Genomic DNA, 12,960 nt, shown 5'->3' with positions numbered 1-12,960 from the left:
TGACTGAGCTTCTAGCGTTTCACACGTCTGTTCAGATCTCCTTGGAATGACAGTCCTATATAGGGAAGACCTAGATTATGTGGGACAGCCTCTCTGCCTGCATATTGCACCTTAGGCTCTCAAAGCCAGGAATAACGTGCAGCTCCATTTTGCCATATTTAGAAAAGCACTGTATATGAGTACATGAGATGCCATATTCTCCACCACTGCATCCATATTGTTCAGTAATTTTTAGAATGACCCCAGTGTCCATCTCTTCTGGAATTTCAGAAACCAAAGATTTCCTTTTTTAAAAAAAGGTATTTTCCAACTTGGTATGACTGAGATTTCACAATCTGATTTTAAACAACTGTACACTTGAATTCTCATCATTCTTACATACATACTACGATTTGTGAATGAATTTTTAAACATTTCATGTTACGGGTCTGCCCACCCAACCACCTTTAACTTGTCTTGAGATTTGTGGGAGACGTGATAAGAGAAATATATTAGATAAATAATAAAATGTGTGTGCTTCATAAGGGTACGGTTAATTTGTGAAGCACCTCTTGGCTTAGTGGGCACAGCAAGAGTCTACTATACTAGTGGTCCCCAACCCTGGGTCTCCAGATGTTCTTGGACTTCAACTCCCAGAAATCCTGGCCAGCAGAGGTGGTGGTGAAGACTTCTGGGAGTTGTAGTCCAAGAACATCTGGAGGCCCAACGTTGGGGACCACTGTAAAATTCACATCTGGACTACTTGCAGAACAAAGGAAGCTCCTAAACTCTGATCTATTCCCAAGTGGGTGAATAGATCTGACCTATTCAACCCCTTGGGAATAGATCAGAGGTAATGAGGAAAAGAGAAATTACTAACTGAAGATAATGGGTTTAAGAATCTGAAGTTACCCAGCTAGCTTATATACTTAATTTGTTTTGCTAATTTTGAGTTCTAAAGCTTAATAATTATTAGTGGATAGTCTATAACTTTCTGTATTGATGACAATGTTTAACCATTACATTTTAAAGAAACCACAGACAGTATGCAAAATTACCATTCGCAACACCTTCTAGGGCTGTAAACCATTGCTCACTTCACTGCAAAGCTTTAAACATCTCCTCATCTGTGATCACTGAAAAGAAACAATAATCAAATAATGGCACAAGAATAATGAAGTCAGTCAAAACTTGCTAATCCTTATGCACCAATATTGACCAGCACGGCTCCCATTAAGCTAAACGTAAAATGCAAAATCATTCCCCCCACTCATTATTCAAAAGGCGTCCACAAATTAAGGCCACACATTATTCCTAACACATCATTTCTGTGTTCTTCCCTAAGCGGTTTCCAAGCTGCAAACTAAATTTCTCTTCTGCATCCTCAGCACAGACATTCCACGACAATAATAAAAATAATAAAAAATTTAACTGAAAACTTTAAAAAAATTCTTCAAAGACTTGTGTGTGTTGGTGATAAGGAACCCTATTTATACTGGGAGCAGAACCGATGGAAATAAGCTCAGGAACCACACGTTTCCTTAAATTCAATGCCAAGTCCTGATTCTACCGCTAAGATAAAACCACCTCTTGAAATTCTTTGGTTCAGGAAGACTCCCACGCACTCCCAGTTTAGTGTCATTCCGATCCATTTTTAATTTAGTTTGAACTTGCTTAGTTATTTCATTGCAGAGCAATATAAAACAAACAGTAAAGCAGCAGTACAAAACACAGAGATGACGTCCTGTTTTAGTATCTACCAACCTGGTTTTGTAGGTAAAGCCACAGCTCCACGGAGCTCCAGAACACCAGACCAAACCAAACCTCAGGGTAGATGGAATCGTGTCTCAATGTATTTATTTATTTAAAATATTTCTACCCCATCTTTCTCCTTCAAAGGACCCAAGGCGGCCTTACATCAATAAAAGACAATATTTAAAAGCTAAAAGCAGTAAGTATACAAATGTGAAGAGGGATTAAAACGAACATCGCACTAAAAAAATCAACACCAAAACACACACTCAAAACAACAAGGGCACAACCATCCGTTCAAAAACCCCACTCTGGCTGCCAGTCAACTCTGGGAAAGCTTGCCTGAAGAGAGAGGTCTTCAGATGCTTGTGGAAGGACAGCTAAGATGGGACCCGACTGGCCTCCAGTGGGAGGGAGTTCCACAGTCTAGGAGTTCCAAAGCCTCGGCCTCCAAACTCAAAGTTTTTACATCTATCCGTTCCTCATGAAATGTACATGGATCTTGGCAAGAACTTCCATTAACACACAAAAGAGGGTATGCCTCACACCTTCTTTGATGGCTTTCCTCCCTGCAGTCGGCTGCACTCTTTTCTCCTCCTCTGGCTCTTGCAGGAGAGGTGAGCCACAAGCAGAAAAATGTCCTGGTTTTGGGTAATGACTTTACTGGATTATGAAAAGGTTAGAAATAAAGTAAGCTTTTGAGTTCTGTAGAACCCTCCAGCAAGGAAAGATGGGAAGGTTAAGAGAAATAGTCCCAAAAGCGGGCCTTGAGTTTGGAAACCTGACTGGCCGCGAGGGAAGAGCGAAAATGCAGATAACTACATGACACCTAGGTGCCAAAGATGCCAATTTACAGCTTCTCTGCTCTCTGAAGACCATCGCCTGATTTGGACCTGAATTGTCCGGTGCCTTGCTTTAAGGCCTGGTCCACAGACCTCTCCCCATGGCTTAAGAGCAGAAAGGGGGCATCAGGTTAACAGCCTTGACATCTTCAAAAACAGGAGATCACACCTAGGTATCGCCCTAAGTAAAAAAAAAAAAAAATTAGTTACAGCCAAATTAGCAGTCGTGCTGGTTTGCATGGAAAAGGGACTTCAGAGCAAGAGATGGGTGAAAGGCAGATTGCAGGCAGAGAGATTTTCCTGGTTCGAGGCACATGCATGGCAAATACGGATCTCGGAAGCACATGTGAAAGGCGGCATCTAGGCTGGTCCTAACATTTTAACCCCAGAACTCAAACTCCTAACATCTTCCTACCACCATTAGTGCAATTAGGTTTATATAAGTGGGTCCATGGCCACATCATATTGGGGTACTCCTCTTAATTACAGCCAGCCAGCTATGTCCCCCCTCCTCAATTTTATTCCCCCAGCCTGCAAATAAATACTCAACAACTTCAAGACAAGCCAGTGTTCTCCATTTGGTCCTTAAGATCCTCCCTAAGGTTGTTGTTGTTGCTTTTTAAAGGGGGGGGGTTATTTTGCAAACTCCAGCCTTCCCCCCCCCCAGACTGCTCTCTGTGCATGGGTGCTGCCAGTTTAGCAATGTCTGCAGGAGGACCTGCTGCCAACTCTCCAGAAACAGAAGAAAGGGTAACACGCGCGGTGTCCTCACTTACTCCCCAGGCATGCTTTTTTTTTCAAGCACGATCAAGCTCTACGGACAAAATCGGGAACTGCCACTGGAGGCCGATCAGCTGTTTTATGGCCACTTTAGACGCCAGAATGGATTTCAGCAATGCAGAGCTAACCCCGGCCAAGAGGAGTAAAGCAAGCAGTGCTTTTAGTGCTATAAAAAGAAAATATACCCCCCAACTCTCCAAACGGCACACCGATGAGGAGCCGTGGAGGAGAACGCAGGGAGCTCAAAGAGGGAGAGAACAGTGCCTTTCAAACACAGACGTCTCTGCCCACCAACATTTTGGCTCAGCTTTACAATATGCAAGATTTAAACACCTTGTTAACGGTGAGGGTCCTAAAGAATTTGTTAAAACAGAGGTGAACCTTATTTAGGCTTTCTGATGGAAAATTAAGGAACCGCTAGCACCATTTTCTAAGCACCCAAAAGCAGAATTAACTCCCTTACCACAAAATGTGCACATGGGAGGGAGGGGGGCAGAAGCGATGAATTCATTTAGACAATAATGAAACACTTCATTGCAGGTGAGTGCACACTAAAAAGCCAAATGATGTCCTTCGGAAGACACTTAACGCTCTCTGATATCTTCTTTATTGCAGCCCGGTCAGGATGGTGCAATACAGAGAGGTGGAGGCCGGCTGGGGGGAGGGCCTGCTACCACACACAACCCGTGGGAAGTGTGCCATGGATTTTTAAACGGGAGGCATACCGCAGTACCTCCAAGGTGATCTCGCGTACTGGCCTCGGTTGGTGTGGGAATATGCAATGCCCCATTATGCATCCGTTCTGCTCAACCCCTGCACCAAAGAAGCTCCGATAAGAATCCACAGGGATCAAGTGACAGCAGTGGATTCGGCAGCTTCGGGTACATGAGAGTCTTTGACACTTTTGGATGCCTCCCCCCCCCCCCCCCCGGTCTGCCTTCCAGATTCAGGTCCCACCTTTAACTTCAACTTGCAAGGGGGATCCTTTACTGAGATCCACCATGCTCTCCCTTTATTCGTCTCCGATCTACTCTTTCCATGCAAACAAACGGGGTAGCAGAGTGTACTGTTTATTTCCAGATGGGAGGTGTGGGGCTCTATTTCATGTGTAGCTAAGTTATATTACAAGTTTAATTGGCGAGGAACGACTTCATTCCTCGTTTCTCTTCAAGTTACATTTATAGTGACTGGAGGCCCGCGTCACAGCAATCTGCAGGCTCAAATGGAAGAAGATTTGCGTTGAAATCTCCACTCAGCCATAAAGCCAAAAATGGGCGACCAGAGAGAAGCATGGTCCCTGAGACTGGCATACCTCACAGGGTGGTTGTTAAGAACAAAGTGGAAAGGATTTACTGCCTCAAGTGTCCTGTTTCTACCACTACATTTGGTCTCTTCATGCGGCTGCATTCCGATGATCCCTCCCAAGCCGCCAGAAGTAGAATGACTTGCGGACCAGGCAATGGAAAGGACAACTTAACTACTCCAAGGAGAAAGATGCGCTGAGCAGCCAATTTATTATTATTATTTTTAAAGAGGAACTGTCCAAGGTCTGAACAGAGAAGCCAACCAAGCCGTTGGGACAGCGCCAAAGGAGGCCAAAATCTTCTCAGCACACAAGCAGCGCAGGATTTGGTCATCATCTGCGAGGCAACACTAAGTCACCTGCGGCCCTCCTCGGGCTGCTCCACATATCAGGCAGGCTTACACAGCCTGGTTACAATTCCATACCCAGCGAAGCACATTTAAGCAGCCCCATTAAAAGGTCCGTTTAGGTTGCCATCCCCTTCTTGCCGCAGGTTATAGCCATGAATGATCATCCTTCCAGCCTGACCACATTAGCCAAGAGGCTCTGTTACTGGGATATTCACCCATGACTGGCTCCTTAGGACTCAGGCGTGGGATGCTGGCATATGTCCTTACCCCACAACCCTCCCTTCCAAAGGCTTTGGACTACAACCACCCTCGTCCTGGGCCAATAACCACGGGACGACGGAGCTTGTAACACCTGTCAGGTTGCAGAACGCCAAACACCTATCTGACATGTCTTAAGAGTACAGTACATGATATTCCTATGCCTTTCTACTTGGAAATAAGCTCTGCTGAACTGGGGTGGGGGAGGTCTACTTAAATACAATTTCAGATGAAAAGTGCTTAAACACTGCTGTTTTTATTCCAAAGGGATTAGCTGATGTGAGAAAACTTAAAAGCTTCACTGTTTAATTTTATGCAACTCCTGACCTATAGGTTTATTATAATCATTCATGACCCCCTGCAATCTTATTGGGGCCAGGCAGCGTTGCAAATGGTAAGATTCAGTCCTAGGCTGCAACGGCACTGAAGACAGCAAGACTTCCCCGACGGTTTCTTAAATCACGTAAGAAATCCCAGCCCAGGGAATCTCTTCTCTCCTTCCTTGCCGGAAGTCCAGAGCAATCAAGGGTAAGGGGGGATTATGGTTTCACAAATCCATAGCGCGGGGCCAGAGGTAGGCTGGCAAAAGGTGACTCTCACCCCAGACCTGGGGGCTGGACTAAGTGATCTTAAGGGTCTCTTTGCAAGGCTGGGAAACGGAGTCTAGCCGACCTCCTCCCTGCCCATTTTCGAGAGCTTCCTTTTAGGAATGCAACGGGAGCCCTCTGTAACAGCCACTGGGGTTGGAAGAGAAGGCACAGAAGCAGAGGAGGCTGAACACGGAGCGAGGCTTATGGCTAACAAAATTAAAAACGAATGAATAAATGAACTCAAAACTGCCCTGAATCAGGAGGGCTGTTTGCACAACCCAAGTATGTGTGCTGCATCCTAATCTTTCCAAGACACATCCATCGGGAAGGGTGGGGAGAACGGCCATAACGGAGAGAAGTTTGGAAACTAGGGGATTTTTCTCCCTCTCTCCCCCTCTCTTTAAAAAAAAGGGACTATCCGTTTTGTCGAGCATGCACCCCTTGCAACAAATTTGACTCAGCACCAAGACGACGACGACGGCTCTGCAGTCCTCAGATGGAGTGCTGATCAGGTGGTTGCCGAGCCCCTGGAAAAGGCAGTACGATGCAGCTGAGGAGGGAAAGCACAGCCCACAGACAAATTGTGGCTCCCCTCGAGAGCAAGCCGACCTTTGCATTTCCATCTTTCCGGCAAAGGATGCACTAGGGGTTGCGGCTGGGACGGGGGTAAGTTTCCTTCGGATCTTTGCTCCTGGGTTTCAGGGGCGGTGGTTTTGTTTTTTAATAGCCCAGTCTGGCCACAATCTCAGCCGCGGATGATTTGCGTGTCGGTTATGGATGTATGAAGAAATAAAGTTTTTTTTTTTAAAAAAAGACAGAGAGAGAAAGAGGGAGGAGGAGAGAAACAGAAGAAATCCGTAGCCTTTTACAGCAGCAGCTCCTTCTGCCAGCAGCCTGCTGCAGTGACAGCTACAGAAATTTCGTCTTAACGTTCAATTCGGCTTCGGAATAGAAAGGTTTGCAAAGGATTGAGAAGACGGCAGATCAAATGTTGTTGCCAAGGGTAGGGACAGGGAGCATTTCTAGCAGAACACAAATAAGCAAGGTTTGGTCCGCCTCCGTTCGAATTCAGGGCTGAATTCTGGATGCTTCTTGATCTCTGTGCTTTATTGACAAGCTAAGGCAACAGAGCTTCTGTACGAATGCAGGGGTTTGAAGGACCGATCTTGTGGTCAGCCCTCACTCTCCTTACACATACATACAAACACACCCTACAACCTTTTATTATTATTATTATTATTATTATTATTATTATTATTATTATTATTATTATTATTATTATTATTATTATTATTATTATTATTATTATTAAGGCAGACTATGCAAAGGGTCACCATGAGATTCAAACTGCTGTAAACAGACAGCAGACATTGTACAAGGTTTGGGAGAGGCTAGCCATTTAGGAAGAACGCTACCGTTGGGAGCTTGAAGCAGACTGGAAGAGGAGGAGGGGGAGGAAGAGAGACAAGCCGAGAAGAGAGGGAAATAGATGAGGCTCTTTCTGGTAGACAGCACAACAGTAGGATGAAGAGATCCTTTGTAAATAAGCAGGGTCTTGCACCAACGAGGGCGAACACCACAGTGGTATCGTTATGTGCATGTCTCTTTCTTGAAGGCTAATTTCATCAGGGAGGCATCGATGCATTAAAAAAAAACCATAGCCATCTGAATTCAATCTGACTCTTCGTAATAAACTGGGTGTTTCTGTATATATTTGCTTCTAGGCAACCATGGAAGTCCAGATCTTTAAGGCGTCCCCCTGTGTACTGGCCGTCCTCGTCTTCATACCGGCGGTGCAAAGCATCTGCCCTTCGGCATGTTCATGCTCAGGAAATGACAGAAACGTGGACTGTTCCAGCAGAAACCTGAGCGAGCTGCCCCGGGGACTCCAGGAGAACATCACCTCTTTGAACCTGTCCTATAACCACTTGGTGGACCTCGACCACCAGCTGACGCGGTTTGCCAATCTGAGGACCCTGGACCTTTCCCACAATTGGCTCTCGAGCCTGCCGGCTCAGCTGCCCAGGTCGCTGTGGGAAATATACGCTTCGCACAACAACATCAAGATCCTCCAGAAGCTCGACACAGCTTACCAGTGGAACCTCAAAGTCCTCGACGTCTCCGACAACATGGTGGAAAGGGCCGTGCTCATTAACAACACGATGAGCAGCCTTAAGGTCCTCAACCTCAGCAGCAACAAGCTGTGGACGGTCCCCACCAACATTCCTCACAACACGGAGACGGTGGATCTGTCCCACAACTTCTTGACACAAATCCTTCCCGGCACGCTGGCGAGGCTCACGCACCTTTCCAAGCTTTACCTGCACAACAACAAATTTGCCTATATTCCGGACGGAGCTTTCGACCAGCTCGTCCGACTGCAACTCATCACACTTTACAACAACCCCTGGGTGTGCACAGACGACAGCGAGCAGGCCCTTTCCTATCTGGAGGAATGGGTGAGAGAAACGAAGGCTGTGGTCCTCGGGCAGCCGTGCTCAGACGAGGCTCTCACGTCTTGGAAGGACGCCACCCTGGACTCGGCTGCTCCCACAGCTGCAGAGGAGAGCCATCTCTTTGTGAAAGCCATGAAGGCCGCCCGCACAGCTGAGCCCCCGGGAACGACAGAACCACCCGACCTCGTCCATCAACAGTTCAGAACGAAAGACGTCCGTCCGGGTGCCAATGTTGGACAAACGGTAGCGTTCACGAGCACGGACAGGCCGCTGGCCGTCTACCCGGAAGAGCTGAGCACAGAGAAAGTCAGCTTGTACGAAGCGGCCGCAGCTCCGCACACCATTTACATGCAAGATACAACCTCCGGGAAACCGAGCACAAGAGGCCTGGCGAGATCACCCACCACTCCGTTGACCTTGAGCATCACCAGCGGGGTGCCTACAAACTATTCAAAGCGACCTCAAAGCACAACCACGGTAAAGAAGGAGGAATCCACCACAAAAATTAACCCCCGCGCACCCTCCAAAGGCAACATTGCCAAGGGCGATTTGTACCTCACTGCCACGCTTGCCTCGGTGGCCCTAGCAACGGGCTACGGATTTGTGCTTAAATGAATGAATTTGCTTCGTTATTCCGTATTAATAAAACTGGTTGGAAAGAAAAGAAATGCTTGTGCTCCATGATTTAAACGCAAGAAGAAAATGCCCATCTTTTGATTCCGAAATATGATCATAAAGAATGTTAACGTCTCCTAAGTGAACAGACTGCACAAAATTATGTCTTGATAACCAAGCTGCTACTTATTCTAACGATGTCTTACTGAGTTCTGAGGGTGTGGGGGGGAGAGGGGAGGGGAGGGGGAGAAGAAGCCTAATTCTATCAAATAATATAATTGTTTTTATGAAATGTGCTTATTTTGTATTTACATTTTTAATTTTCTTCACATAAAAAATATGAGAGATGTCAGTATTTTATGTATTGATTATGAATAGTTTTGTCATTAAACATCTGGAAAGGAAAAAAAAAGGCCTGTATTATATATGCATTGTCTCGCTTGGCCTGCTTAATCCGAGGGTCTTGTAACAGAGAAGCGCTGATCTTTTATCAGAGATGACGCGCGAAACAGAAAAGGGAGGGATAAATAAAAACCTCGAAAACTGAACTGCTTTGTATTTTGAGGCACCTAACTGATGTTATCTGCAGCTTAAATTTGTACAACACGATGGGATCCTTTTAAATGTCTATTTTAAGAATTCTATAAATATTTATAGAATGTATAACTTTTAACCAAGCTTAAGCACTTAACTCTCAGAAGTAAACTGAACCGCAGCTAAGCTCACTGAGCCGAAATCCTATTCTCAGGAGCCAAATAAAAAGCCACCAGCAAGATTTGATAGCCACTCTGCATGCTTCGCTCATGGCGGACACAACATGTCATGTGATTAACCCAAACCATATTTTGCAAATCCATGGTTTCGTCTCTTGGTTGGCAGCTAATATTCAACCAGGACTTTACATCTTTAAGAATAAATTTTTATTATAAAGCTTAAAGGAAAACAAATTATAGCAATGTATTCAAATCTTCAGAAAGTCTTAATAGATAATACTCTGGAAGCCAATAAAATAAAAAAAAAGGCAGGGTTGTTCAGTTGAGGGATAATTATTTTGTCTTGAGAGAGTGGAGTTTTTTTCTCTCTCCATGCAAGATTCTTCTCTAGACCTATATGGAGTTCCAGATGTTCACTCGTTATCTTCCAACCATGCATTTATTAGGCTTGACCCCACTTAGCTTCCAAAATAAAACAGACCAGAAGGGTTCAACACCTCGTGGTGGCCATACTTTTAAACATACCACTATTATGAGAAATGTCTTCAAAACAGTATCAGAATGGTTTCCCTGGAAGTGTGAGCGGCAGGCAACAAGTCATCATTTCTCTTGGTTAAGGGAGGTAATGGGGGGGAGTAAAAGACACGCAATATTTGGAATAGGTGGCGGCTGAAGGGTTAAAGCTCAAGAAAAGCTGCCAGACAGCCACGTTCCGGTTTCCGAGCTTGAGCAAAAGTGGCAGACGGTGGCACCGTCCCACAGAGAAGACAATCCACCGTGGCACCTTTCCTTAGCCCAGTTATACAAATGGAGGTCGGGAGCTGTCTCCGGAAATAAAACCCAGGCCTGGGTTCTGTTCTCGAGGTTGCAAAAGCTGAAAAACCCCGTTCGGCATGCAAATACTGCCAAGCGAAGGTGGAGGAGGACACGCGCCAGATTCTTGCTCGGAGGCTCCTCCTGCAACAGGTTATATACTGCAGAACCCATTTCCATGGTTACCAGAAGCCAAGGATTTAACACAGAGAGACGAGCTCGCCATTAAATAAATAAAAGAGACTAGCTCGCCATTAAACGAATAAAAGAGACTAGCTCGCCATTAAATGAATAAAACAAGCATAACAGATCCCAGCCCTGCTCGCAAATAGGGTTCAAGGAAATCCAAGTTACCAAAACAGCTTGCCAACAAACCAACATCATCTAGCAGTAAATAATCAGGGTAACTGGTCATGGCCCAGAAACACGGGGGCCAAATCTGGCCCACCCCTGATGTTGATTCAAGGGTGGGCGGGTGCCGAAAGGAGCGCTTATGTTCAGCCGGCTTTTTCGCAGCTGGTTCAAGAGAAGGGTTGAACGTCCAGGCTCACCGAAGGCAGCCGACCCCCCCCCCCCAGCGTCCTGCCTTGCCCAGGAAAAAGCAGCGTGCCCGCTCCCTCTGGGGCCCACCCTTTCGCCCAGATATTATTTCTAGTGTGATTCCCTTTCTCTCTTGCATCGTCTTGCCAATATTTGCTCAGAGAGGCGATAAGAAGAGGGGGGGGAAGCGAATGGATTCCCCACCCCAACGCAGCTCTGCCTGGGGCTGCCACGTGACCAGCCAGCGGCAGACCCCTAGGGAATGCGCCCTCCGAGGCTCCCGACTGTCACTGAATGAATGAATGAATGAATGAATGAATGAATGAATGAATGAGACTTAAGTACAGGTTGACTTTCCACATGGTTTGGGAAACCAGAGGAGAGCTGAATCAAATCTTTTCTGGAAAATATGGGGTGTTAGGAAGTATCTGAAGAAGAGAAGGGACACCAAATAGGTATTCTGAACGAAGCAATTATGGGTGGAGGCCATACAGGGCATCAAAGGAGCAGCAGGCTTTGCGAGAGTTATGGGTCGCAGAGCTAGAAAAGCAGAAGTCATGGTCAGAGAGATGGCTTGGATAAAGAAACAGAAAAACAAGAGCAGATGGGGAGTGATCATCCTGTGACTTCTACCACTAATCCACTGGTATGCCGGACCGCTGATGGGAATGCAATCATGCAAGGGGTGTGCATGATCTTCCCCATGATTCATTGTATACTCAGGCAGGCATGGATGGTGCGATTGGTTGCACAACAAGTATGTAATGAGACAGGTGGCATCATGTGAAATCTACGAGTAGGATTGCTCTTCTGCACACCAAAATGTCATGACAGAATTTTTGTCAATATGCCTGGACTGTTGGGTGGGGGGAGTGAATTCCTCTTGGCATTGCTAGACTGCAACATCCATCAGCTGTACGCAGCACGGTCAGCAGTAAGGAACGCTGGGAACTGTAGTCCACCCCTACTTTGGATGCTGTCAGGCTGCACCGCCCTTCACCCCTCACCATTACCTTTGCATGCCAGGGTTGATGGGAGCTACAGTACAGCCACAGGCTGCTTATCCTTTCAACGTTGGGTCACCCAAGTGTTCTTAGACTGCAACTCCCAGAAGCCTTCACCACGAGCTGGGCTGGCTAGGGTTTCTGGGAGTTGCAGTCCATGAACGCCTGGGTGACCCAATGTTGGGAACAAGGTATCAAACGTAAGAGATTCACACACACCCCACTTCTGTAATGTTCAACACTCTTCATACCTGCAAAGACAGCAAGACCTCACTTTCTGTGCATGGACAGTTTCTGAAATGGAGGGACTTCTAAATTCTGAAGGAAGATATGGGTCAGCAGCAAGAAACTCTACACGTCACCAAATGTGTTTATAAGGATGGAAGAACTTGAGGAAGGGCCTCAGTGGGTCTCCTCTTATAAAAAACAGACATCTGGATTTCATCTGTTGACTTCTTTGGATTCATTATTTCATTAATCATCACCACCGCCAGCCTGGTCAAACATGAGAGACGCCCCAGCTTTTGAGATTTCCTCAGACACTATTACTTCATGATCCTCTGGCCAGAAGGCCTGGCAATGTGCTCTTTCAAGATACCGACTTTGTTATCCCACCGTTCTCCACTAATCACCAGTTTTGTGCCAGTACCGTACAACCACGGACAACACAAACCATACCAGCCTGAAAATAAAGAGTTGTGGGGTGTTTTTTTTTAATGTTAGTCCAAGCTCAGCTTCAGAACACCTTGGGTATCCCAGGGACAAGACAATAAGGTGTTGCTATGCGATTAATGAAATTTTATGAAACAAATCATACGGGGCTAAACCCTCTGAATCAATGGGGCTTATGTAAGTATTGACTTTCATAAGCCTCGCCGTCCACTCTAATAGAAACAAACATCTGGATTTAACTTGCTGCCTTTACTAGATTCATTGTTTAATTAAATCTTCAAATTTCATAGAAT

At 45.9% G+C, this 12,960-nt stretch overlaps 2 protein-coding genes across 3 annotated transcripts in view; one reads left to right on the top strand and one right to left on the bottom strand.

Moving 5' to 3' along the window:
• NF1 (neurofibromin 1) overlaps window positions 1–12,960 on the bottom strand; it is a 150,447-nt gene that overhangs the window by 50,082 nt on the left and 87,405 nt on the right. The window lies entirely within an intron of this gene.
• OMG (oligodendrocyte myelin glycoprotein) lies at window positions 6,001–9,337 on the top strand. Its single transcript, XM_020786810.3, has 2 exons — window positions 6,001–6,520; window positions 7,579–9,337. Exon 2 carries the CDS (start codon window positions 7,585–7,587, stop codon window positions 8,923–8,925), a length of 1,341 nt encoding a protein of 446 aa, XP_020642469.3. The 5' UTR covers window positions 6,001–6,520; window positions 7,579–7,584; the 3' UTR covers window positions 8,926–9,337.

Source organism: Pogona vitticeps, chromosome 7, assembly GCF_051106095.1.
Source record: "Pogona vitticeps strain Pit_001003342236 chromosome 7, PviZW2.1, whole genome shotgun sequence".
NCBI classification, from domain to species: domain Eukaryota; kingdom Metazoa; phylum Chordata; class Lepidosauria; order Squamata; family Agamidae; genus Pogona; species Pogona vitticeps.
Note: the sequence above shows the minus strand (reverse complement) of the source record. Positions and strands in the feature narration are given on the sequence as shown.